This window comes from Phragmites australis, chromosome 4, assembly GCF_958298935.1.
Source record: "Phragmites australis chromosome 4, lpPhrAust1.1, whole genome shotgun sequence".
Taxonomy (NCBI): Eukaryota; Viridiplantae; Streptophyta; class Magnoliopsida; order Poales; family Poaceae; genus Phragmites; species Phragmites australis.
Window position 1 is genome coordinate 39,570,714 of NC_084924.1, and position 26,968 is coordinate 39,597,681.

Consider the following 26,968-nt stretch of genomic DNA (forward strand, 5'->3'; position numbering starts at 1 on the left):
CTGAGAGGGCGGTTAGCCCCACCCGCCCTTTTAGAGGGCGGCAGGCTGTTATTTTTGTAAATGTTGTCTCGAGGAGTCTATTTATTTAAATTTTTAATCGAAAAAGTATAAAAATAAAAAACTTCTCAATTCATCATACAAGCCCACAGTTGCTCAGCAGCTCACGTAAGAATTGGGTAACAACCAACAGAAAGAAGTTCATTTTATTTTCTTTGCTCATGGTGAACTCACCAGGAAAAAAAAGATTTTTTTGCTTACTCCCGCAACAAAACTAGATTTGAAAATACATATTAGAGTATGAAATGAAAGGAAGATTTTTTTTTTAAAAAAAAGTCCTAAAATTGTTTAGTTAAACACGAAAATGTAGGGCCAGCAATACTACAAATCCTTGTTTGTATTGCATTGTAGCGGGTCTGCAAGTGTGTGTATATGAAATTCATATGTACGCGTTCCCGTACACTTGAAACGAACAATAGCTAACACGTTAGTATTACGGGTAACCGGAACACATTTAGAAAACCCCGAATAACAGCACCTTAGTTTACAAGAGGGCGGGAGAGCTAACTAGACACCTTTGCACCTAGAAAATACACAGGTTCATACTTGAGCACTTGAGATCAAAGTTCAAATGATCAAGCATCAGTTTCCTGCTTCTTAGAATGTAAATTGAAGCACATGCACTTATCGATGAGAGCCTCAGACTCGTTACCGTATTCTTTGAACCTGTACTCCTCCAATTTGAAAGCTGATGGCACCTTCCCTTCACTATAGCACCGGTTACACAAGCTGAATGAGTGTTTTGTCTCCTTGAACCGAGATCCGATGATAGGATACCGGCAGATAGAGCAGGTGTGGCGGCCGTGGCGAATGTGATCACTCTCTTCAAGCTTCATCAATGTGCTCAGGATCCCAAATCCCCAATCTGGATCATTGAACATTTCAAGGAACTCCGTGTATGATACCATGGTAGGGTCAGACTCCCCATGCATTTCCAGCATGTCACTAGCCCCAGGGGTGGGTATATAAACAGCACGAAGAAGCTTGATATAAGTTAGCGCATCACTCCTCCGAATCTGGCCATTGCTGCCTTCGCTAGCAGGACGCCAAAGAAGAGCATCAAAGGCGACAAGCTTGCGCCTATCCATAGGACCAGAGCAGATGGGAGCAATGATAGCAAAAAACATTCCAAGATCAACGCGACCAGAGCCAGGGGCATCAAGGACCGAGAGAATTCTTTCGTTGATTGCCTTGATAGCACCCTGGAAAGTATCTGGCTTGAGAAAAGATAGGAGCCTACGGAGAATAACCTCAAGAGCCGCTTTCCGTATTGACTTCTCGGGAATGCCAGTGCCCGAGTAAGATACAGGGACATCAGTCTCATTCATCTCTTTCCTAAGAAGTTCCACATCACAGCGGCCTAGCTTTGTCATTCTCTCAAAGGCCCTTATATCAAGGGCATTGGCCAAATCCTGCCGCAAAGTGGTCTTCCTGCCAACCCTCTTGAACTTGGATGCCTCCACAACAACATATGCCTGCTCCCCTTGGTCATCATTTTTTCCTTTAGAAGGCTTTGGCTTCTTCTTTTGCAGTGCCTTCAGATGTGAGATGGCATCATACACTTCCACCCTTTGTGTCATCTTAAAAGCCTCCTTGAGCGCCTTCTTGGCCTCCTCAGACTCCCCCTGCCCAAGCAAAGCCACCGCCTTATTCAGCTGTGCCCGCCAATGGTTTGGCCGGATGCTCAGCACACGAGTGTACATCTCCGCAGCCCGTACGAAGCGGCCTGCATCCATGTTCAATCCACCAAGATTGTATAAGGCATCAACATGCCCAGGTTTGAGATCAATTGCCTTCTGGAACTCCTGAATCGCTTGGTCATCATCCCCTACTGCATGCAGGGCTGACCCAAGGTCACAGTGAGCATCAGCATAGTCTGGCTTCAAGAAGATGGCCTCCTCCAGTGCCTTCTCAGCTGCACGGTACTCCCCAACGCCAAAGAGAGCGCTCCCCAGGAGCTTGAGCGCCCGGGCATGGGATGGCCACAGTATAGCAGCCTCTCGGTAGTGCTCACAGGCACCAAGTACCATCCCCTCGGCCTCCATGGCAATACCAAGGTTGACATGGATCTGTGGGAGGATGTCCGCGGACTGGGAACCGCCCGCCTCTGCGGCCTCAAGGGCCAGTAGGTACTCCTCCTTGGCCTCTGCGTGGCGGCCGAGGGCGTACAGGCAGTTCCCCGCGCGGAAATGGGGACGAACGTCAGTGGGCTGCAGCTCACAGGCGCGGCGGAAGCTGGCCAGCGCGTCCCGAAAGAGGCGGTGCTCGGAGAGTGCCCGGCCGATGACCATGTGGTTGTCGAAGGCCTCCTCGCGCGTGCGGGAGGCGTCCGCTCGCGTGCGGAGCACGGCGAGCTCCTTGATGAAAGTAAGGTAGTCGCGGCTCGTCTCGTCCCACGGCGCCGCACCCGAGGATGCAGAATCCGCCGCGCCCGAGATCTCCCTGGACCACCCGGCCTCAGATAAGGAGTCGATGTTGCTGTTGCCGACGCTGCCGTCGACGGAGCCCTTCCGCAGCTGCTTGGAGCGGAGGCGCTTGACGAGTATCTCCAGGTCGTCGAGGCGCGCCCACGAGGAGTCGAAGGCGATGCCGTGGTTGGGCGAGGTCGCCCACGCCGGCGCGGACACCGCGGCGCGGGAGCTGACCGACGGCGGGGCACCTCCGGCGCCAAGCGGCTTGAGATGGTCGTCGAGCAGCGACGCGGCGCCGGTGGGCGGGGAGGACCCGGAGTCGGCAGCCGGGGCGTCCCCCGGGGCGATCTCCGGCGAGGACGCATCGGAGTCGACGGCGGGCATGGAGAGCGCGAGGAAGTCGCGGTCGACGTCCCCGGCGCCGTCGTCGTAGGTGCGGAGCAGGCCGGGCAGGGAGAGGCCCCTGCCCCCCGGGAGTATGAACTCGGCGTAGGTGCGGAACACCTCGTCGAGGATGGCGGAGATCTGGTCCTCGCTGAATTTGACCCGCGGGTTGACGGCCACGACGAGCGCGGCCATCTCGTCCCGGTCCAGCCCCCCGTCCCCGTTGGCGTCGAAGCGCTCGAAGATCCTGCGCACCTTCTCCGCCCGCGAGCCCCGCCCGGCCGACGCCGCCGACGCTGACAGCGCCATTTCGCCCCCCAGCGCACGGGAAAAATCAGCCGGATTTCGGCGAAATTGGGCACGCGGGGCAGGCGCAGGCACGGCGCGAGTTGGGGATTTGATGGGGCGAGTTCAGGAAAGCCGGGTGGACCCAGCCAGGATGGAGGGGAGGGAGGGAGGGCGGAGCGGAGGGGGCGGCAGTTCTGGGCTGGCTAGTGGCTAACGAGGAGGAGACGATGGCGATGATGACGGTGGCACGAGGGGTGGGGCCGTGGGGGAGGTGGCTGGCTGGCGTGGGGATCGATCGAATCGACCCGGGGTGCCAAGGCTGGCTTGCAACGGTCGCTCTCTCGCTCGCTCTCACACGGATAGGCCGCTCCGCCCCCGTGCGCCGCTCGCCTCACCCCGTTCGCCACTAGTCAACATCGCGCGGCTTGGGTTGGAGCCACACCACATGAGATACGCAGATTGCCGCCGGGCAGGACGTCTCGCTCGCGTCGCTGTGGACTGGTGGCACAGCTGCGGCGACAGCGGCGAGCTAGCTGGTTGGTAAATCTGGCGTGGTCCGGCTCCGGCTCCGGCAGCTTTGTTGGGACCGTTAGATTTGGATTCTGGAGGCGTCAAAACATAACTGAAGTACTGGACAATGTGGGGGAAGTATAACTGTACGATTATGGTGCACAGAGAAGATTGTTGATTTGTTTCTAGGCTTTTTGAAACATCGATTTCTCTGGAACTACCTTTTTCTTAGGACTGGACTAGGAATTGAACTCTTCATTTCTCCTGAATAAAGCAAAGCGACATTCGCTTTTTTAATTACTCATTTGTTACCTGTTCTACATGCATAAGGACGATCCATAATTATCACTTTATTAAAGTAGCAACTGAGCAATTATCCCACCGGCAACGACAACATCTGAAGAATAGTACTAATTGATTTGCTGGGCTTCAAAGACAAGGTTATTGGCGCTTTGTGCTAACTAACGGATCATAATTGCCCTAATCCGCCGGAAGATAGGTTATCAAGTGGCGTAGCCAATGCGTGTACGGCAACCAAATTTGATATAAATATATGATTGCTCCAAACAATGGCTTGTACTTCCATGCTCATTCTATCGAAAAGAAAACGCAAACAACCTGAAAGAAGTCGCAGCTACAAGGGACTTCATTTTAAAAGAGATCGATCAATTCAATATCCAAATTACTAGCAATTCAATCGAAGCTGCTTTGCATTTCACGCAGTATTTTTATTCCTTATTTTACAGATATTTAGAGATCGTTAAATCCTTAAGGCAGTATACACCTTCGGTTAGAAATTAGTACAACTCTTGAGTGATAATTAATACTTTTGAATTGTATTTTACGAATAAAAAATGAAGGACATCTGCCCTTTGAAAAGGTGAAAAGGACAACGCATTGATGCATTTGTTCTTTGACCGATATACAGATGTAGCGATGGAAATGCATAGGTGCCAACAATCTGTCGCACAAAATAAACTCTACCAAGTCTACTCCAAACTTAAACTTCTAATAGAAATTTGCTGCAGTGAATCTACCATGACCGGTAGTCTTTTCGATACAGTGGCATGTCATAGTGGAACATAGGTTCTACAGGTTGGAAATAGATTGATGTATTAACATAGCGGTATCTCGAAAGATACTCAAGCAGAACATAAATTATATTCTACATATATATCTCCATGCCAAGTATCTTCGAGGACTGGCATAGGGGGCAGAAGCTCAGCTTGCTCTCGCACTCTTTGCACAGGCAAAGATGCCGACAAGGCAGCAAGAGCATGCATGCCTCACTTGATTTACAGACCCTGCAGGCCGTCAAATCCTTCGGTTGTCTGTTCTCCTTCGGCATCAGTTGCAAATTGACGGCCCCACCGTTGCAACAGGATGCCGTGTCATCTACCTCGCTATCACCACAACCTTCCTTGAAATCCTTGCTCTGATGGGCACATACCTGTTCCAGGTTGTACTTGAGTGCATTGATCATGCTTTCATTGTACTTGGCCCTTTGCTGCCAAGCACCAACTTCCACTGCCAACTGCTTAATCTGGTCCTCAAGTTCAGAGTTCCTTTTGTTAATGGTCTCCACTTCTGCCTCTTTATCCCTTATTTTTCGGAGTATCTTGTCCTCAACTGAGGCCAGTGCCTCAAATTGCTTTGCCTGAACTTTCTCCAATATAGACTGCCTCAGCCGTTCACTCTGTGAATTGAAGAAAGATAGTTAGAGCTCTAAAGATAGTTAGAACTCTAAAACAAGTGTCAAATATTGAACAAGCTTTTTTTAACAGTAATAATCGAGACCCAGTAAGATTTGGCATACGATTGAGACATCTAAATAAGTGTTCAACCCAGACCAACTGATACATACTACTGGGGAACAAACCTCAGTGCTAGGACCTAACGTAATAATATTGGGGAACGAACTGCAGTGCTAGGGCCGAACATATTGACACATATAGCAGTGCATAACTGATTCATCAAGGCTAGAAAATCTTATATAGTTTCATAAAAACAAGATAGTTCATGCATACAGTACTCCAGCAATTGATAGTAAAGTTCAGACAAAAGAATGAATCAAATACTGTATCGATAAAGGTATAACTAAATAATGAAACTGGAATGGCAGGTACTGTAAATGAGAAAAAAATGTGGTCGGTGAATGTTTATTAGCATTTGCAATACTTGCTCCTCTGCCAAGTGTTTGTTTTCTTTCAGTGTTTCGCAAACTCCCTTCCATCTTTCTATAATTTATTTAAAGGATTTGGAGCACTTTCATATTGGCAATATCATTCTCATGACACAGACAAGCATTGTTTAATTCACTAGGCTCGTTTTGACTTGTGTGCCTACTGGCCTGAGAAACTCTCTTGCCAGTTGTCACGTAGACACAAGCTCTGACTGTGTTGCTGCCAGATAGAAAGTTAACACCTCAACTTAAGCACATGCAACAAAGCTTCTCACTTTTCCTGGTTTACATACAATATTGCCCCTACTCTCCTTTTCTTTCTCCCCTCCACTTTGATTATTAAACTCTGAGCTGTGGTTAACTGGTTATAAAATAAAAGCAAGCCTCATATTTCCGTCACCAAACAATATTTCCATTGCTAGACTAATTCTGCAAACTGGGGGGAGGTATAGTGTTTCAGCTATAGAAAAAAAAAACACGCAAAAGTAAGGTCCACCGGCCAATGTACAAGCCCATACACACACCTGCATCCGCAGATCTGCTAAAAGATTCAGTATTCTGCCATTAACAAGAATTGACTGGATTCATGTCGCATACACCAGTTCATACGCCCAACCAGGCCCAATGCAATTCAGCAGTGGAATTACAGGCAAAGGCCAGCAACATGAGAAAATAAATATGGAAATGTTTTTTAATCATCCTTTAGTCAACATTATTAGGATTAAGGAGGCTATAAAATAATCCATAATATTAAACAAAGACTACTAGATCATCAATCACAAGCATTCATGATATAATGTTGGCTTGCTTGTTCTAAGGGTGAGGACCAAATCAACATGACCTACTGCCCATAAGCTATCATCTGAAAAGTGAAGCCCAGACACCACCACTGTGGTAAAAACAACGATTTTTTTCCCAAAAAAAAAACAACAATTTTTTTCCCACCGAGCAGCATTCAAAAGATATAACTGCTAAGTCAGGAAAAGCATGTCTCCCCAGGAGCATGTGCAGCCCTAATCTACACCATTGAGGATGCATCAGGATGTGTGCTCGCACATATTTCAACGCGTCCTCAATGGTGCAGATTAGGGGTGTGTGCACCCCTAGAAGCAAATAATCTGTACTCAAGAGAGACATACAAAGGAGTTTGTTTGGTGGTTGCTTAGCTGGATATAATTGCTACTAAGCTACAAGGAGTTTATACAGTGGCTGCTTACCTGGAATAAAAATTTCAGGAGGTAATCCGGGAATGTGGCAAGGAACAATTGGTAGCAGACTAGAACAAATTGTCAACCAGGTACAGTAATAATATGCAATAACCAATATGCAGACATTTTATAAGAAAACTGCAGTTCCTCAATCATAAAAAGGGTGACAGGGTCGCAGTTACAGTGAACCACAGTAAAATGAGCTACAACTACAGGTCACAACAGATGTCATTCTTTTTAAACTAACAAGAACTTTCGATATGAAGATGTTAAATACTATCCGGGAGAATTACAATATGGAACAAGGATGATGACCATTTCACAACAATATGACTTATTTTGAACACTAGGAAGTCACACACCAAAATGAACGACTCAGGTACCAAACCATAGTTGAAGAGCATTAACAAAATTGATGAAGATACGCTACAATGGCCTCATCTAACTATGTCAGCCCAAAAAAATAGTCATATCCCATTAATTGCATCAATTAGCTTAATAATAATGTGATTAGATATGAGCTAAGAAATCCAAAGCACATGAAAGAATGTTGTCATACATTAATAAAATATCAGTTAACAATATAACCAAGATCATCGGACCATATCTTTGTTTGAAGGCTAATCCATAACTTGAAAATCCAAATTATCGGAGCAAATCAAGAATAATCAAATAGAAGTTGACCTGTCAACTGGGGGGAAAAGGCATAAGGTCCAAAAATATAGCATGGCACTAAGACTTTTGTTCTATATTTATTTGGTCAGTGCAAATATTTTGACTTTTGCGCTTTGATCAGGGAGGGGTCCTGGACTTATGTAGCATACATGTCAGCTAAACTACGGGGAGAGCAATGTTCAGTTTCATTTCTACTGGAAATTCTCTTTTTGAGCTTCATTATGCTTGATGTGTTACTGTCTATAATTGAGACCCGAAGTGTACATCCAAGTACTTCATTCATAGATATTAGTCTTATCAAATTATGTGTCTACTCTAGTGGCATCAACTTCAACCTGATAGTAGTTATGATGGTCAACAAAGACTAAACCTAAGCTCCAAAACACGCAAGTTAGCAATTAGGGGAAGTGGAGGCTAGATCAGACATAAAATTGAGGAAAGTGTGTCAATACTCCACCCAAAGAAAAGTGGAAGAGATCTAGAGACTATATATGTGCACCATTGGCAACATTACTAGAGGACTATCGATGTGCACCCTTCACCTGCACAAACTAGTAAACTACATGGCCTGCAAACACTAGCACTTTGATAATTTCCCCAACATGCTCAGGCCTACATCAATTGATAGAGCAGACCCACATAAAGCACTGTATTCCTAATGTTACAGTATTAGCAAATCTCAGAAAGGTGAGTGGATGACCTGGGCTTTGATGAACCGGTCCATATCAGCGTCAAGCCGCTGGACTTCGCGAGAGATGTCATCGTCCAGCATCGGCAGCAGGAGCAGCGGCGAATCTCCCGAGGAGTTCCCAGCCCCGCCACCGCCGCCGTGGCGCCGGTCCTCCAGAGACAGCGCCAGCCCCGTCGACACAGCCGAGCCCGTCTGCAAGAAATCGATGGACGACATCTGGGAGTTCTCCCCCGGCAGCTCCTGCTCCCTCGGCTGCCTCCACCCGAGCCCCGCGGCCGCCGTCAGCCCCACCGCGTCCACCACTAACCAGAACAGAGCGAAACACCTCCCAAATCAGCGTCAATTTAAGCGGAATTCCAAGAGGGGGATAGAGGATTCGCGGAAAAAGCTTACGCGGTGCCTGCGCGGGCTGCTCCGGGAAGGCGGGCGGAGGGTTGAAGAAGGCGAGCGGCACCGGGATCTGGCCATCTACCGGCACCGGCAGCGCGCTCCTGCCCAAAATTGCGGCATCCAAAAACGAATTTCAGCGCGATTCTCACCTTACAGGAGTTTTAGAGAGAAGGGGTGAAAACGGAATTGAGGTCGAGAACGCACCTGAAGGAAGGAGGCACCGGCTGCTGCTGCTGCGGCGGCGGCTGGGGGTGCGTCTGCTGGAGATGGTGGTGGGAGAAGAACGCCATGGGGAGGTGAGGAGGGAGGGAGGAGAGGGGAAAGGGGGCTTCGGTCGGAGAAAGGTGAGAGAAGGCGAAATGGGGCTTCTGCTGTACTGTAGAGGTGGCAAATGGCAAAATGGAGAACTAGAGATACAGAGATTGGGCTTACTGGAGTGTGGATGTGTCATTGACACATGGGGTCATATATTTGGACCCCACAAGTCATTAGCGCAATGTTTATTTCTCGTAATCACTAGGTTCTTCGAGGGAGATTTTTGCTAACACCCCTATACTTCGTCAAAATCTGCTAAATTACTATATACTCGCTCGGTTCAACGATGTGAGGCGTATTTTATTTTGAAACTGTCAACTATGTAAGTTTTGATTAATAATCAGTTAAATTATATATATGCTTACAAAATTTGTTTTAATAAATTTGTATTTCAAAGTATTTTTAATATGATATTAATTGATTTTATAGCAATTGATAATATATTTTAAGAGAAAATAACAGTCAAAAATTATTTTAAATGGCTTTTTAAAAATAAAATATGTCTTGCATTCTTGAATGGATGGAGTACTGTATCAGAAATTTAACATGAACAGTCCATTAGTCCATCTATTCCTTTAGTGCCTATTCACATGAATTATTCAGAAATTCCATTAGAATCAGTTCAATTCCTGTATAAATCAGTCCCGCCAACACAGGGCTTTAAAACTAAGTGAAGGAATGACCACCGATATTATATTAAACGATATATGCAACAACCCCTTAGCATTTTTCACAAGTTACAAGTGGTAATAGAGGCTGGTTGTAATATATGGCAGTAATCATACTCTCGTTTTCATCAATGTATACTGTTTTCAAATAGTGTTTTTGCGATATCTGAGAGAAATGGCAAGTACTGTGAAATGGAGAAGGTAATACAGAAAATTCCCATGAATTTTGATAGAAGGTTTAGCTTCTACGTTATAGTAGAGAGGCTTCTACATTCAAACGGGCCATCAGGATGTAATGTCGCAAATGGCTTGCAATGGGGGGGGGGGGGGGGGCGTGCTTTCTGCTGTTCGAAAATCACGAGCCATTGTTCACTCTATCATTCACGAGAAGTTCGTTTCAAACGAACTAGTAAACACATTCCACTTCATGCTATCAGTTCACATATATATATCGACTGCCAGACTGGGATCAACTGCAAGTCTGCAACCGATGAACCAAATACAGCAATCCTGATTCATCACTCCAATACTCCATGCATCTTCATGGAAGAACGCATCAGGCAAATCATTAAGCTCGGTACAATTTGCATCAGACATCATTACACGGTAAACCACGAATGCACTAAATCATGCCAGAGTCAGGCTACAGAGTATAGACGGTTTACAACGTCACAATGATTTTATTCGGATGACAGTGAAATAAGTAACGAGAATTATGATGTCCTTCAGGACATATAGGAGCATTTGTATTCATCTGTTAAGCGGTCATCACACAGAATTGCAGTGCGCTTATTACCCGCAGCAGGATCCACAAGCAGGGAGAGAACCTGAAATTAGAACTGCTGGTTAGAAAACTTAGGCCCATCGTGCTGAACTAGGTCACTGCAATTTGGATTTTGAGTACATACTGTGGTCATTTGATCGGATGTCAGATAGTGTGCGAGGACCACGGGAACCACCTCCCCCACCGCCGCCTCCATATGGACCCCGCCCAAAACCACCACCAGGACCTCCACCACCGGGTCCACCATCCCATTTCTTACCGGCACCATATCCTTTCTTGTAGCTGTCTGTTTTTTCCACCTAAAAGGTCAAAGTACAAGAATTAGATCATGTCTTCTCCTATTTTGGAAGAACATCCAACAGAAGTCAAAGTTAGCTGTCACAAAAAAATGGGTAATTTAATTCTGATTACTTACTGAGAACATTGTAAGAAAGAACACTCTGATGAAGTTCACAACAGCCCGAAAGAAATCGGAGATTATGCTCAGTCGCCATATTGTCCGCTTGTCTTTCACAACACCTGCAAAGTACGTCCAGATTAAAATGAGCTATGCTTCAATTGTTGAACAATATATACACCCTAAGCGAACGAAAAGGCAATCCATAACTGCACCAAAAAGGAAAACTAAAATGGAATCCTAACAATTACAAGAACCCTTGAATTCTTCAAAAGTGAATGCAATAACTTCATGCTACATCCTCCAAGTTGAAGTACCTCTCTGCCAACCTTGCCAAAAGTTTTTCAAGTGTGAATCGACCACTATACAAACTTAGAACGATCATTTAAATTTGATGCAACTATCCGATGTGGTTTATCCAAATAACTGCATGTTGCAAAAAAATTACATGCAGCCTTCTTGTACTTTGATGCTTACACTACCTGAGTACCAACATGTCTAATATATCAGGGAACCATGGACGATTATGAGCACAAAGTGATCAGATCAGTGCAAGAGAAATCTAATTTAATACACTACTAAGCACCAACATCAAATGGGTACTGAATAGTAAACTACTATATTATAAACCCATGTACGGAATATGCCTCCATCCTTATGCAGGGAGAAACATTTCAGTTCTTTAAAAAAACGAACCCATCAAGATTTCAAAACAGGGAAAATTCCAGAAGATCTTGTCCATTATTTAATTCAAATTTGAATTCTTCTGAAGGAAGAAAATTGAACCCAGTACCATCTACCATTCCCACCAAAGGCAGCAGCTTTACGACCAGCATGCATGCAATATCTTATTCTATTTTAGATATGAACGCAAATTCCTTTTATACTTGCATGAAAAATATGTGAACCTGATATCGTTTGCTGTGTTCCACTTTCTACAAGCCCTGCTCGTAAGGCCAGTATGGCGGTGGTATGTCAGATAACATCCTAACAGCTTCAGACCTCAAAACTCAAACTTATCAAATTTGCAAGGCACTTCGACCTATATTCATTGTCAAACTATTTAGCAAGCAAAAACAATGCAGTTTCATAAAAAAAAGGAACATATACAGAAATCTCGATAACATATTACTTGGCTCAACACTTCATTGGACGATATTGGAATCTTTTGCGCTCATCTCCAATATATAAAAGAAAGAACTCACTCAGCATGGTACTGGTAGCCAATAAACCAAACAAACAATTGGATTTTTGCTCAAAATATCAAGTATATTATAAGATTCCTGCAACCCTAATAGCTAAATTTCTCTTCATTCCAAAAACATCAGTGATACCGGTACCTACATACGACCAAAAAGATACGAGTAGAGAGGACTCAACGTCTCTCTCCAAGAAGGGTCCCGTCTCCAGCGAGTTCAGCTGTAAAATTGGGGAATTTTGCGGCCACTCTTGTCTACATGAAGAGGTTCATGAAATTAAGTATGAATGATTACTGTCAGTGTTACCTGGACACGGACATAGGTGTCGGAATCCGACTCGGATTCCAGTGTCCGATTCGGCAAAAAAATTTGGACACTGATGACTGCACAAACATTGAGTCACACACTTCTGTCCCAGTCATTCATCATGTTTTTGCTTATCAGCATCTCCTTCACACAACTATTATCCATGATGCCTCAACTAAATATATGGTGACAGCACCAAACTATGCTATCCAGTCAATTCTAAAGTTGTGCTCAATGATGCAATCGGTGATGTCTACCAGTCTAAGGCTAAGATACTTTATTGGCTACAGTTCAACACTAAGGGCCTGGTTGGAAAGGGGAATTCGGATTCCCCCTCATCCAAACACACACTAACTGGAATTTCTGACACAAATTTCATTTGATTTCCAGAGATTGAAGGGAATAGTCACTAGTTAAAAATCTCCTCTTGCTGAGCAGGAAAGCATGAACAATCATTCATTCTATATCGAGGACTTTGCCCTTGCATCGTGAAATCTGATGTACAAGAGGAAGATATTAGCAAGATCAGCGATGACAGCTCGCTATATTCGCTCCTCTAGCACCTGAACCTACAGGATCACATGCTCACCCCACACGACAACTAACTGCGATAAGACCATAAGAACCATCAGGATTGGATAAATCGACAGATCGTACAGACAAGCGAACCCAGCAATACAAATCGTAGATTAGGAATTCCACGAACATATACTAGGGATTGGACTATTCCTTCGGAAATCGGAGTACCTCTTTCGACGTAAGCCATGGTCGCCTGGATCGCCCTCCGCGATGGAAATTAAGGCTGATATGTTTTGGTTCGGCGAGGAAGTAAAAGGAGGAGAGACCGAAGGGAGAAGGGGAATTCGCGAACCTTCGTCGTAGGTCTTACGTCACTTTTAATCAAATACTCACAATTAACAAAGTTATTATGTGTTTCTACCTATGCTCATATATGCCTATGCTTATATATAATTCACCGGTATACTTAGATTTGGACGATCTCAATTGTTCATTCAAATTAATTAAATAATTATTATGCAAAGTTATACCATATTTTTATTTTCAAAAATATATTTAACCTTCTATTATTTGACTTTCATACCTATACATTCAATATTTGTTTTTTATATATTTAAAAATGCATTCAATCTTATATTATTCATCTTTCATTTTTTTTCAAATTACTATATATTAGATTAAGTCCACGTGTGTAACACATATACGAATACTGGTTAAATTAGTTTGCCTCTCTAACCACCCATGATGACCAATCCACGAAGAGTTGACTCTTATAAATATAGCAAATACTAGACGAGAGTAGGGTTTATAGCAATGCCTTTTTCTTAGGATACTATAATGTCAAACAAAAAAATATGTTGCAACTTTTAAAAGTACAAATGAAAAAGAACAGAGGTAGTAAAGAAGAAAAAGGAAACGTAAAAGAAAAGAAAAAAGAAACTATGAAATCTCACGCACTCTCTGAAACGATGAAGGTTAAGTGTCGAAATTATGAAATATTTAATTATTTTCATGAGAGTTTTTTTTTAATGGGGCTGGAATTATAATTAAATTGGAAGAGATATACAACTATATTACATCTAGGTCTTGGAGAAATAAAGAAATTACATAGATAATACAACCTTGTCCTCTTCTTCATCTTTAGTAACCTTCGACGTTCTTCACCTCTCCCTGTAGTAGCTGAGCGAGGTAGAACACCGAAATCAAAGTTGAAACATTGTATCAACATCGATCAGGAATACGCACACCTCTACTGTAGTGTTTCATAGGTAAGTGGTAACCATCCAAAAGTTTGGAACTAGAATAGTAAGTTTAGATTTTTTCTAGTTATTTACTTATATATCTCCATAGCAAAATATCAATCTCTTTTATTCTTAAGAATACTCTAGAACAATTAAGTATGCATTGCAATCATAAAAGCATGCTATGTTACTATATTGGTTTTAAAAAAATTGAGACTTCCCACTAGATTTCAACTTGTCAGAAAAGTCTAGGTTCATAGTTTTCCTGGCTAAGTTTGTAGTTTCAGCAAAAGTGTAGTTGATCAAGAGAAATTCTTGGAACTTTTTAGTGAATGCATTGTTTTGCTTATTTTGGGAATTAACAAATTATTAATGTGTTTTCTATTGATTCTTCCAAATTTGTATAATATGAAATGTCTTTTGAGTAACTTCTCCTACGCAAGCACTATCAAAATTATGACTGTTAAGTCCTATATCATCGTTCATAAAATATTTTATCCTCATGATCTCTAGAGACGTAATTAACCATGACAAACTAGAATAATGTAAATCTAGTACATTTTAACATATTTAACCTCGGTTATTAAAAAAATAGAGAGAATCAAGTGCATTGATTGAACAAACATACAATAAACAAATGTTATTTAATATGATAGCAATCAAATATATCGATTCAACCCGCTGGATCAAGTGCAATGAATCATGCTATGATACTTACATTACTAGGTACGGAGGCGCACTTTGCCTCGCCTGTTGTGGGTGAACATTTTTCTTTTGGTTTCCTTAAACCCTAATAGAGTTGTAGAAAAGAAATTATAGGAGCAATGTAAGCTACATCCTGACCATTTATTTATTATTGCTATTGATCTCAGATGAGACTATAGACAAACACTGCACATTCTGCAGGATGAAAAGAAAAATAACTTTGGTGTTCCTTTGTTAGAGCCTGACATGTTTTAAAATTGTTTCCTTTGTTTACCATTTCTAAAAATTATGGATATATTAATTATTTATAAATAAAATTAACTTGTTTTGGACTTTTTTATAATAATTAATATAGCCTAACATGTAGAATTTGGCTTCCAATTTGAGTTGTTATATGCTTTTATTGGACTATTACACAATCAAACATTAGCAAAGCAAGGTCATGACCAACATTTATTCAACCGACAATATCTTTAAAGCACGAAACAGAGTTGCTCTCAAGTTTTTCAGAATTGCTAGGGTATTTTTAGAATAGCAGCAAAGGTGTTTATGTTTCTAATTTTCAAACTTGGAAAAGAGCTTGTGAGCTAAATCTTTAGATTAATCAAGGTAAAACATGTCATATGACTATTATCCTAAGGGAGATTTTAATCTGTCACTCGCATCAGTGCCTGAGCGGGTAGGTAAATAAACTAATATTGTTCACACTTTTTGACCAATTCACTCGCATCATGGAGGGTTGTAGGCCAAAAGGAAACCTTGCCTAAAGGCCTTTCCGATCAAAGTTCATAAGGAAGTACGAGCTCCATAAATCCGTTCATAGATTTTATCGAGTAATCTCATACTCTGTGTCTAAGAGATACTCTTCATCAAGACTTTGCTATCTCTTTTCCTGTAGAGGGTACCAATGAATAGAGTATACATTCTAGAGTTTTGGGTAATTCTTTCTAAATTAGCATCATCATCAATTATGACTCGATCCTGAAGGTATCCATAGATGGTATTCATCCACGTTTCTTCGTACTTGAGCGGTGCAACCACGCTTTGCGTTACCCCGAGTGAGATGATGGCTCTTTGCAATATTTCAGGTGAAGTATTGACTCTTTGAGGTACCTCGAGCATTATGTCCTTATTAGGGACAACCACTCCCTCCTCTGTTTTGACTCTTTACGATACATATGGTGTCAACGATTGGTAAAGTCAATTATATAAGTACTTGTACAAAGTAGGGATATTTGGTCCAGATCTCATCTTAAGGATCTCGATGAGTTCTCTCATGTTCTAAATCTTGAAGCCCTAGTCAGATGAATCTTGTCGTGGTATGACTTTGTTGTGGATCTCAATAGATTATCTCTACTCCAATCCAACTAGGCTTGCTCTATATTACTTATCCGACTCCTTTTGGAATTTCGATCCGGCTCGAGATTTCTAGCTTGGGATCTCTTGCATATTTGATCTCTCCCCTTGTACTCTAGGTCTAGATCTCTCCTGACATATCCCCTCCCCCACCTTATATAGTGGGGGTAGAGGAGACGTAGCATACTCAGAAACTCTGAGTGTAACATTTCTAAATTATACTATTTCTGAATATATGGATGACTTCTTCCTAATCTAAGGATGATTTTTTAATAGAACATAATGAACTGCATAGAATATCGGTATATGCCTTACTTACCCCATGACAGTTATGAAACCTATCGTCGGGTTAAGAACATATGTACGGTAGATACCCATTCTTAGGATATACCGTATTTCTGTTATATATATACTATTTATTTCTCGTGAGAGGCCCATTAGGAATTTAATCCTCATGGATCGTTATTTGTGTAGGCCATGTACAGATCCAATCCTAATTAGCATTCTAACCCGTTTAAGTGTGTGTCCCGTTAGGTTCATGTGTAAACAGCCGTGACTCGAAAGCTCTTTATGTTCCACAAGTTAAAAGCGGTATCTAGTAGGACATATTGACTTTTAAATACATACAAAGATCATATTGGTTGAATCTTATACATATACAATAATCCATTTACCTCACGATATCAGTCAAGCTTAAGGCAAGATGTGTGTTATCCTTGTGATAGCTCAAACATTAACTTCGATCTTGTAGTAGATTACTAACTCATGAATAATTGTTTAATCATATTTGCATAACCATGCATGTAACATACTGAGTTTTAGCATATTAATTAATTATAAATTTTGCTCCAAATTAAAGCTTTTTGTGATTAATTAGCCTAACTAAAATCAAAGAATTATGTATATGAATATATATATATATATATATATATAATTGTATGTATATATTCATTTTATGTTAGTTTGTCTAAGTATTCCAAAATGCACTACAATAATTTCTAAACTTCTCCGTATATTAAATTGATTCATGTGAATTGGTTTATTATTTTTATAGTTATTTGTGTGGAGATTCAAAATTGAATGTCTCTAAATTTCAAATCTATTATTAGATTCTATTAAGCTCAAATGCAATTCGAATCATTCGAAACATATTCAATTCAAGTACAAATGAATTATCCTAATCCGATCCAGTTCAATTCATTCATTGAATCATCAATACAAGTTCAATTTTGAATCTCATAACTCAAATGCCTTTATTCAAATTGAATCTTTACACACCCAATTTACAATTCAAATACATCAATTCAATTATCGCACAAATATCTCTTTCAAGATCTTTCACTCTTTCTCTCACATCTCTTCACTGATCTCTCTCTCACTCATCCCTAATCTTTTGCTCAGACTGCAAAACTCCTCTCTCAGCTCTCACCGGCCATCACTGCTCTCCCTCTCTTTCTGTTCATCTGCACCGGCCAAATTGCCCCTTGCCTCTCCATGATCTTTCCACGAGCAGGCAACTTGCCCTTCTCCTCCTCCATAGCTTCACCTGCAAGCCATCCGGCCATATACATATACACAAGCACATGGCACCAGCCCCTCACAAACAAGGCAGCAGCACTCCCCTCTACTCCACTCTCCTCTCCCAACACCGGGCAACCACAACCATACACATACATGCATACTGTTGGAGGGTGAACTCCTATCGCAGGGATCCCGAGAGACCCCTTTTTAGAGATTCGGCCGGGGGATGATCCTAAATGAGTTCGTCGGAGAAATAAATGGAAGTAGAAATAAATGCAACGGCCGGTGGTGGGGGATGATCGACCTAGTGCAGGGATAAATAAATGCACCGGAGTTTAGACAGGTTCGGGCCGCACGGGGGCATAATACCCTACTCCTGTGTGGATGCAATATCCTTCCCTGAGGGGGATCCCTCAGGGATATGTCTGGTTACAAGAATATATCGTCTAACTAAGAGCTCGAGGCTCCCTTGTTCTAGCTCTGCTCAAGCTTGCTTGCGGTGTTCTTTGTCTAAGTGTGGCATGGTCGATTGCTCCGAGTCAATCCAGTGTCTTCATCTTTCTCTGTGATGTTTTCCGATCGATCTCTTCTTTCTGTATGCCCATCCTTTTATGCACTCGCCGGCCACGACATACCCCAAACGGGAAAGAAGAGGCACATGTTCCAAGGCGCCACGACTGAGAAAGGCGTCATCATTTCCTCTGGGCGAAGTGACAGGGGCGGTGGAAAAACGCGGCGCGCGTCCGACCACCCGTCACTGTGGACGCCCTGGCGCCGAGCGCCGTTGGGAGGGCCCACCGGGCAGCCACAGAGGCACCCGACGCGCCCACCCTGTCTTATTCCTCTACCAGGGCAAGGTGGCAGGCGGAACGTATTGATCCTGGAAACGTTATCCTGAGATACACCGGAGGATACGGGACGGGACCCGTGCAATTAATGGCCCCACGCCCATCTGCCAAAGCTTGGCAGGGACTGACACTGCGGCGGGAGCAGTTGGGGGATGTCAGGACGTCAGGATGTCAGGCCGCGCATGCCCATTAAATGTGGCCTTGGACCTCTGGCTGGTTGACACCTCGCCGGCGGGCCCCTTGGGGGCCCTTCTGGGTCGTCGGGGTATCGGGTGCTCTCGCGCGAACCTTCGGGGAACTGAGTGCTCGGGGGCCGCCACGTGCAGCCCTGAGCACTTTCTCTCGAGCACTTTTGCACGAACCTTCGGGGAACCGAGTGCTCGGGGGCTGCCACGTGCAGTCCTGAGCACCCTCTCCCGAGCACTTTTGTAGAACCTTCGGGGAACCGAGTGCTCAGGGGCTGCCACGTGCAGCCCCGAGCACTTAGCTCTTCTGACCATCGGGGGACTAGTGTACTCGGGGGCGAGCGGGCACCTCCCCGAGCACTTTCTTCCCGGTGCTTGGACTCTGCGGGTCATCGGGGAACTGGGGTGCTCGGGGACCAGAGACTGTGGCCCCGGGCACCTTCTCCCGGAACTTAGATTTTCCTCATCCTGCAGGAGGGACCTCGTAGGATGGTGACACGTGGTGAACGGCTGGCCTGGCCTCGGGACTCAGGGACCCCCGATTCCTGATACACCGACACATACACACATGCATACAACACACAGAGCACACACACGGCACAAGCAGTAGCAACACCGTCCCCGTCTTCCACTCCTCTCCGCTCCGGCCCTTCCCCATGGAGCTACTGCACGCGTCGTCACCGTGCATGGCAGTGCATGCTGTCGTCGTGTTGCCGTTGACCTCCAAGCGTTGCCACGCTGCTGCTAACCCGCACCGCATTGCCACCTATCACGCGCGCGGTGTCGCTGTGCCGCCTCGGTGAGCCTCCCTCTTCTTCCTTTGCCCTTCTCTGCTCCTTCGCACGCGTTGTCGCGCCACACCTCTGTCCTCCCGCTTCCAAGGCCCGAAACCAAGCCATGGCCACCGAGCTCCGAGCCCCGGCCCGTCTTCCTCCTTTGCTAGACCGAATCGCTGTCGTCCTGAGCGCGCTGCTGTTCCACTGTGCTGTCGCATCCACGCACTCCTTTGCATCGCGCTGCCCACGCATGTGTTGTTCCACATGAGCCGTCCCTAGCCAGCTTGCGCTGCCGCCCGTCCGCCCCTTCGCGCCAACGCCGTGCATGTCGCTGCTCGTCAGCGCACAGCCGTTGCACGTGTCGTCGCCGCCCAGCCATCTCTCCACGCCACACCTCCGTTGCCCAGCCTCGAGCCAAACCTCCACCATTACCCCATGCCCTCCTCCTCTCGCGCCGTGTCGTCCCTCGCCGTCCTGCACATGCACGAAGAAATCCGCCACCGATGAGGTAGCCCCCCTCTAGCCTTCTCTCTCTCCTCCCATCACCACCTTCTCCTTCTACTCCGATCGACCACCCATCCCCTCTGGACACCTCCCTTCCTACTCCGGTGCCACCCCCTTTTTCCTGGCGTCGCCTTCTCTCCGGCCTCCTGCTCCCCGGCTGACCACCTCTCCTCTTCCCCATCGGCGCCTCTCTCCTTTGCTCCTCTCCGAGCCGCTCAGGAAAAGCACCTAGCCAACCTTATCCCTTGGCCCTCCTCACCGCCATGTGGGCCCATGGTCGGGCTGGCCCTTGAGCTAGCCGATCCACGGTGGACTGCTCCCTACTCCCATCCTCGGTCCACCAAACTCCAGACAAAGTTCACCAAATCTGGTGCACCGTGAACCCCACCTCACAGCTCCCTCAGTTCATAAAATCCCATAGACGAAGTCTACGGAATAGTAACCTTTTTCTTTTTCTAGGATTTCTTTTCTGGCAAATATTCCGAGTGCCATATCTTCTCTGTTTCAACTCCGATTTCGAGGATTCTTTTGTCAAAATTCATCTAAATTCAAGATCTACCTGTCTATTGCAGTGTGATATCCTTTAGGGCTCACTTGGTTTTTATTTGGTGTTAATTTCTTCTTCTCTAGTAGTCCGTTATTGATTGTAGTCGCGTTTGCAAAACCAAAATACTTCCCGGAGAACCCGAAAGATCCAGACTTCGACCAAGGCTTAAAGGAAGATTTCGAAGAAGGCAAATCCTATTTTCTTTGATCATATTGAATCTATGTTTTCAAATAATCTACATGATCAACTAAAACTGTACTTATTATCGCATGTGCTATGTATTGTGTTTTCTTTCAAACTACTTGTAGTAGTTAATCCTATCAACACTGCCATACCTTACATGTCATAATCTAGAATATATATCACCCTAGGAGTACTTGTTGTTAAATATATTAATGATGGACGACGACTTGATATCTAGCATACTTACGATGGAATACACCTCATTAGAGATGTCGCTTTTAAAATACGTCTCTTCGAAGATATCAATTTATTGTTATCAATGATAACCCATATATCATGAATCTTTGATGGTTGTGAATTCTGTGATGGTTGTGAAATCCTTGATGTCGTGTGGGATATGACGGGAGATGTGTAAAAATAAGTGAAAACTGTTTTGGCGGGGGCAAGCGGAATAGTCCTTAGAGTTGGAGGCTATCTCATACGTTGGGGGCTTGGGGTGATACTTATTGCTAACGCTGAAGATGCATGCCCCAGTCGCTTAAGCACCGAGTTTTGAGCCGTCATGCTAAGCCACCCTAGTACAAGCATGCGTCCTGAACGATCAAGACTTGACTCTTCTTTCACCGGACTGGGTTGGGCATAATACAAGGAGGCCTCGGAGGCAACGTTGAGCCAAGTGTCTTTAGGTTTTGTGTGAAGGAGTTTCCGCCCCAGTCAAATCGGGGGTCTGCCCTCTATACGAGACCTGAAGCACTGGATAGATCACGTAGAAAAGCCCGTTAGAAAAAGTGATTATAGTGTCTCGGTATGATTCGCTCCTCCGCCTGCAATGGATGGATGCAGAGCATACCATATGAGTACAGTGTATAACCTCTGTAGAGTGTAAACATATTTGAATAGCTGTGTCCACGATCATGGACTCACGAAGCATTGACCTCACTTGATTAGTCTAAGAGATACGTGTGTCTTGATGAGTGAATGTGTGGACTAGATGTTCGTGTGACGAGGTTCCTGGCTCGATCCACTAGAATTTGTGTGGTACTAGAGGTACACTAGATGTGATAATAGGGATTACAGAGTGAGGTGCAGCCCCAGGACCAAAAAAACCTTAGACATACTTGCTGCTTAGTTTTGAATGATTTAAACTGTTTTAAAGGTTGACAATAGAGAATACAATGGAATGCTTACATAAAACTAATTTATGCTTAAAACTAAACCGTAAAGCCTCGTCATTGTTTCATCCCTTATGCATCTATTAAACACTTTGAAGTAGTATAGGACTTTCTGAGTAGCTTCCGTACTCACTCTTGCTGTTTTTCAGATGAAGAAACTGATGCCGACTTCACCGTAAAGGCGGTGATGAAGAGTAGAGTTAGAAATCACATGCACACCATACCTACTTGTGGCTTTGGGTAGTCACTGTTTTCTGATGTGTTTTGTTGACAGTCCGACCAGGTTTGTAATTTATAGTATAGTTTGTAAATCTTTTGTACTCTGAACAATAATACTTCTGTACAAAATTTTGACTATGATACTACTACTGTTATACTATACGTACCAGCTACTTAATCCAGGGACTGACACAGGAGGTACAAGAGATTCCGGGTTCGAGGTCTTACAATGCACTTTCTTAATTCAACCACATTGGGGACTAGATACATTCTTCCTGTTATCTAGGAATGACAAATTCTATCTTGATCATTTACATCCTATAGCATGTTTTATAGTATACCCAAAAACTAATTTTATAACTACCCATTTATAGAGTAGAGTAGTGTTTAGCGACCCTTTAAGTGTGCTACTACACATTATATGCATCAATGACAATCTTGAGTTTAATGATCCTGCATGTATACCATCTGAGAGTACAATTAATGTCACATTACATAACAATCCAACAATGTCTCGAAGTGGGTTAATCCAACACTTTGTTCCTTGGCATGTGTCTGTATTATTGATTTGATATCTCCATAGCTATGATTTGTGAAACGTGCCCATTATCATCACTATGATATGAGATCAAGAATTATTTAGAATAACATCGTAATATAAATAAAGAGTTTAATGAACAAGCCATGTACTTGCTTATCAATGTAAATAATAATTATCCGTGAAATATAATAGCACATTTTTCAAAAACACATAAATATAAATGTGGTACAATCATGATTACTTCTAAGACATATCACCAACATATTCATCGTTCATAAATAATCATATTTAAAACTATAAATTACATAAGTTTTCAAACACATGCTAAACAACAAAGAAACCAAACTAGTTCCTCATAGCAGACACATGTATGACCAGAAAATCCCTAAGTAGAACCAATCACCACCACCACAAACTTATTTTTTAAGTAGTAATAATCATGATTATGTTCAGAGCCGGTGAAAATATGGCTCTCTTCTTCCACTAACACATGTCACCCCACCATAGACACCACAGTAAGAAATGAACTTAATAAAATGGATAAAGCATTTGTTTTAGTTCTCCACCAAAGTTTTCCATACGTTTTTGTGATGTTGCATCTGCATCGTTTGTTGATTGCTGAAACAACTTATATGCTAAAACGAGTTATATTTTTAACCTCATCAAAATTCTTGCATGTTTTTGAATAGCGGTATAATTAGGAACTATGTCATGAACTTATGAAAGAACAGAAGAACTAAATTGTTACAAAAAATTGAGAACTTCTAGATAGAGTTAGAAATTCTAATGAATATAGACTCCTTGGGACATGAGAACGTATCCAGTGCGCTACCTTGCTATGAACTACCAAAAGTTAATTCAAGTGAACATATTAATTTTGAAAAATCTAGTTAGATATTGCATTATATAATAGAAAAAGAGGCGTTTAGTGAAGAGTAGTTTTTATCTTTTTCTCCCGGTTATTTTCATATTTCCTTTTCGGTAGATTGTCTTTTTTCTCTTTCAATGTGTAGTACAAGTTGAGACTTGAAATTTTGTGGCATACCAGATTGATTTTGCTCCAATGTTTTCAGTTTGTTTGGAAAAAAAATATGACAATTGAAATTGATTTTTTTGCCAAACAGTACATCTCTAGTCCCAAAAACTTGTCGTTTTGAACAAGGTTCTGGTCAAACTTTTGAAAATTTGACAATCAATATCTTTTAAATATTTAATTTGAAAACATAAAAATCATATTTGTAGATGTGTCTTGAATTTTTTTTTTATCTCATAGAAAGTATTAGTCAAAACTATAAATTAAAGACTATATTAATTTATGTGTGGATAGAGTAGCGCGGTGACCAGAGGGGCGGAGACAAGGGGAGGCACACAGGGGCCTGGTTCCTCTTAACCAATAAGAGAGCCCCTATTAATTTCCATGCTAATTAAATACTTAATTGAGTATGCCTCATGTGTTGTATTTCCAAGTCCAATAAGAAAATTAGTCCAATCAACCAAGGTTTTTGTCCATTTTTAGCAATTTATATTCATACCGCACCGCATGCTCGACTTCCTCCATTTCTTTGCGTCGCTACTACCCGTAGATCGCTCGCGTATGTGCTCCGCTCACTACTGGTCACTGCTTCAGTATTAGGGTTGTGAAGCCACCAACTCGAGAAAGGTACACCTTGTGCTCCCTCACAACCATCCTAATCTCCAATTGGTGTATGGAACTTTGTTTTAGGATTATATTAATCAGATATGTGCAGAGTTAATTATAGTATGTATTCTTTAGTTGTGATGATGAACTGACAATGATAGAAAAAATTAATTCCCTATTTTTTCTTCCAAATTTAATATGCTTTGATAGCTTTTACATGTTGACTTGTTTAGCTATAATGAAGAGCCTAAGAACTATTGTTTCAAGTTTTGGTTGTGCTAAAAATCCTAATACGATCATTAATCAAACTATTGAACCAGTTAATATACAAAATAATTTTGCACCATCATAAGATCAATAAGCAAGAATTATAACTATAACATTTGAGAGGGACTTAGGTAAACGCCTTCAAATTTGAGATACTTGTTAACTAATTAGTAATTGACTTTCTTTTGTATCACAAACTATATGTTGCTATACTTGTTATTAATGTTCCAATTGAATCAGTAAACTATCATATCATATTTATTATTAGATGATTATTATCAACATTTGCAACTTGACCCCTCAATTGTTCAATCCTGACTCCACCCCTGGTGACCTGGGTGCCTTTGGTTGGGTACTGTTGTTAGGATTAATTTGTTCTCCTCGTGACACGATACAGTTTCTTTGTGTGTGCGGCGCCCGGGGTTCTAACTTGGCGGGTGTACGTGTCGCTGAGATTGGCAACGATAGGTTCGGTACCCTGTTGTGGCATCTCGCATGGCAGACACGCTTGTTGAACCGTTCGTCTTGCACCATCGTGCAAGCAACGAAATCATGTAACTGTGAGAATGATAAAGTGCTACATTCCTTTGCTATTCTGAACCAAAAGGACACCTACTCCCAAACAATCCATCTTACTCATGCAACTTCCATGCAAGTTGAAGTACATATACACGTTTCCTGAACAAATCCATTAAGATCACAGCCTCCCCTCTGCATGCAAACGGAAACCTGGTCCCGTTCTCCATGGAAGGGAAGAAGCTGCAGAGACGGCGAGGGCGCGATGGCATCGTGCAGTACCCGCACCTCTTCTTCGCGGCGTTGGCGTTGGCCCTGGTCGTCACGGACCCGTTCCGCCTGAGCCCGCTGGCCGGGATCGACTACCGGCCGGTGAAGCACGAGCTCGCGCCGTACAGGGAGGTCATGGGCAGCTGGCCCAGGGACAACGCCAGCCGGCTCGGGCGCGGCAGGCTGGAGTTCGTCGGCGAAGTGTTCGGGCCGGAGTCCATCGAGTTCGACGGCGAGGGACGCGGGCCGTACGCCGGCCTCGCTGACGGCCGCGTCGTGCGGTGGATGGGCGAGAAGGCCGGGTGGGAGACGTTTGCCGTCATGAATCCTGATTGGTAAGTACACTCTTTATTTTTTCTAGAAATCCGAAGAGATTTGATTTTGATCCAATGCCATAGTTCACCTCGGCATGTATTGATGCAATGTACAATTGTTCTTTCTTGGCAAAGGTCAGAGAAAGTTTGTGCAAATGGAGTGAACTCAACAACGAGAAAGCAGCACGACAAGGAGCACTTCTGCGGCCGCCCGCTCGGGCTGAGGTTCCACAGGGAGACCGGCGAGCTCTACGTCGCCGACGCGTACTACGGGCTCATGGTCATCGGCCAGAGCGGCGGCGTGGCGACCTCCCTCGCGAGGGACGAAGCCTTCGGGGACCCGATCCGATTCGCGAACGACCTCGACATCCACAGGAACGGCTCCGTGTTCTTCACCGACACGAGCATGAGATACAGCAGAAAGTGAGCAAATCAGAAAGTGTCTCCGTATTAGGGTGAAGAGTAGTTAACTCGAGCTGATTTTGCAGGGATCATTTGAACATCCTGCTAGAAGGAGAAGGCACCGGGAGGCTGCTCCGATATGACCCAGAAACAAGTGATGCTCATGTCGTGCTCAGGGGGCTCGTCTTCCCAAACGGCGTGCAGATCTCAGAGGACCAACAGTTTCTTCTCTTCTCCGAGACAACAAACTGCAGGTAAAAATAAAAATGTAAATTTATGTGATGCTCATGATCCTACTAGAGGATTATAACCAGCTAATGACTCACATTGACATGATCAAATCACACATTTCTCATGGTTAGGATAATGAGGTACTGGCTGGAAGGCCCAAGAACAGGGGAGCTAGAGGTCTTCGCGGACCTACCGGGCTTCCCGGACAACGTGCGCTCGAACGGCAAGGGGCAGTTCTGGGTGGCGATCGACTGCTGCCGGACGCCGGCGCAGGAGGTGTTCGCCAAGCGGCCGTGGCTCCGGACCGTGTACTTCAAGCTCCCGATGACGCTGACGATGCTCACGAAGCGGGCCGTCACGAGGATGCACACCGTCCTCGCGCTCCTCGACGGCGAGGGCAACGTCGTGGAGGTGCTCGAGGACCGGGGCCGCGAGGTGATGAAGCTGGTGAGCGAGGTGCGGGAGGTGGGGCGGAAGCTGTGGATCGGGACCGTGGCGCACAACCACATCGCCACGATCCCCTACCCCTTGGACTAGCCAGAGCGTG

The 26,968-nt window shown here is 43.9% G+C and overlaps 4 protein-coding genes across 6 annotated transcripts; 1 reads left to right on the forward strand and 3 right to left on the reverse strand.

Annotated features, from left to right (window-relative positions):
• Positions 1 to 402: 402 nt before the first annotated feature.
• Positions 403 to 3,574, reverse strand: LOC133916468 (uncharacterized TPR repeat-containing protein At1g05150-like). Its single transcript, XM_062360144.1, has one exon. It carries the CDS (start codon positions 3,159 to 3,161, stop codon positions 633 to 635), a length of 2,529 nt encoding a protein of 842 aa, XP_062216128.1. The 5' UTR covers positions 3,162 to 3,574; the 3' UTR covers positions 403 to 632.
• Positions 3,575 to 4,640: 1,066 nt separating this feature from the next.
• LOC133916469 (probable BOI-related E3 ubiquitin-protein ligase 2) lies at positions 4,641 to 9,185 on the reverse strand. Its single transcript, XM_062360145.1, has 4 exons — positions 9,001 to 9,185; positions 8,800 to 8,897; positions 8,416 to 8,708; positions 4,641 to 5,346 (listed from the first exon to the last, which is right to left on the reverse strand). Exons 1-4 carry the CDS (start codon positions 9,084 to 9,086, stop codon positions 4,816 to 4,818), a joined length of 1,008 nt encoding a protein of 335 aa, XP_062216129.1. The 5' UTR covers positions 9,087 to 9,185; the 3' UTR covers positions 4,641 to 4,815.
• Positions 9,186 to 10,378: 1,193 nt separating this feature from the next.
• On the reverse strand, positions 10,379 to 13,374 carry LOC133916470 (ATP-dependent RNA helicase dbp2). 3 transcript variants are annotated; one of them, XM_062360147.1, is made up of 6 exons: positions 13,213 to 13,364; positions 12,093 to 13,070; positions 11,869 to 12,002; positions 10,979 to 11,082; positions 10,688 to 10,862; positions 10,379 to 10,606 (listed from the first exon to the last, which is right to left on the reverse strand). In XM_062360147.1, exons 4-6 carry the CDS (start codon positions 10,985 to 10,987, stop codon positions 10,572 to 10,574), a joined length of 219 nt encoding a protein of 72 aa, XP_062216131.1. In that variant the 5' UTR covers positions 10,988 to 11,082; positions 11,869 to 12,002; positions 12,093 to 13,070; positions 13,213 to 13,364; the 3' UTR covers positions 10,379 to 10,571. The 3 variants fall into 3 exon arrangements, with proteins under 3 accessions (XP_062216131.1, XP_062216132.1, XP_062216130.1); XM_062360148.1 differs by lacking the exon at positions 12,093 to 13,070; XM_062360146.1 differs by lacking the exons at positions 11,869 to 12,002; positions 12,093 to 13,070 and having other exon boundaries at positions 13,213 to 13,374.
• A 12,058-nt stretch (positions 13,375 to 25,432) lies between these two features.
• LOC133914391 (protein STRICTOSIDINE SYNTHASE-LIKE 13-like) lies at positions 25,433 to 26,958 on the forward strand. Its single transcript, XM_062357504.1, has 4 exons — positions 25,433 to 25,809; positions 25,924 to 26,211; positions 26,277 to 26,444; positions 26,553 to 26,958. The coding sequence occupies exons 1-4, from the start codon at positions 25,433 to 25,435 to the stop codon at positions 26,956 to 26,958; spliced, it is 1,239 nt and encodes a 412-aa protein (XP_062213488.1).
• The last annotated feature ends 10 nt before the right edge of the window (positions 26,959 to 26,968 follow it).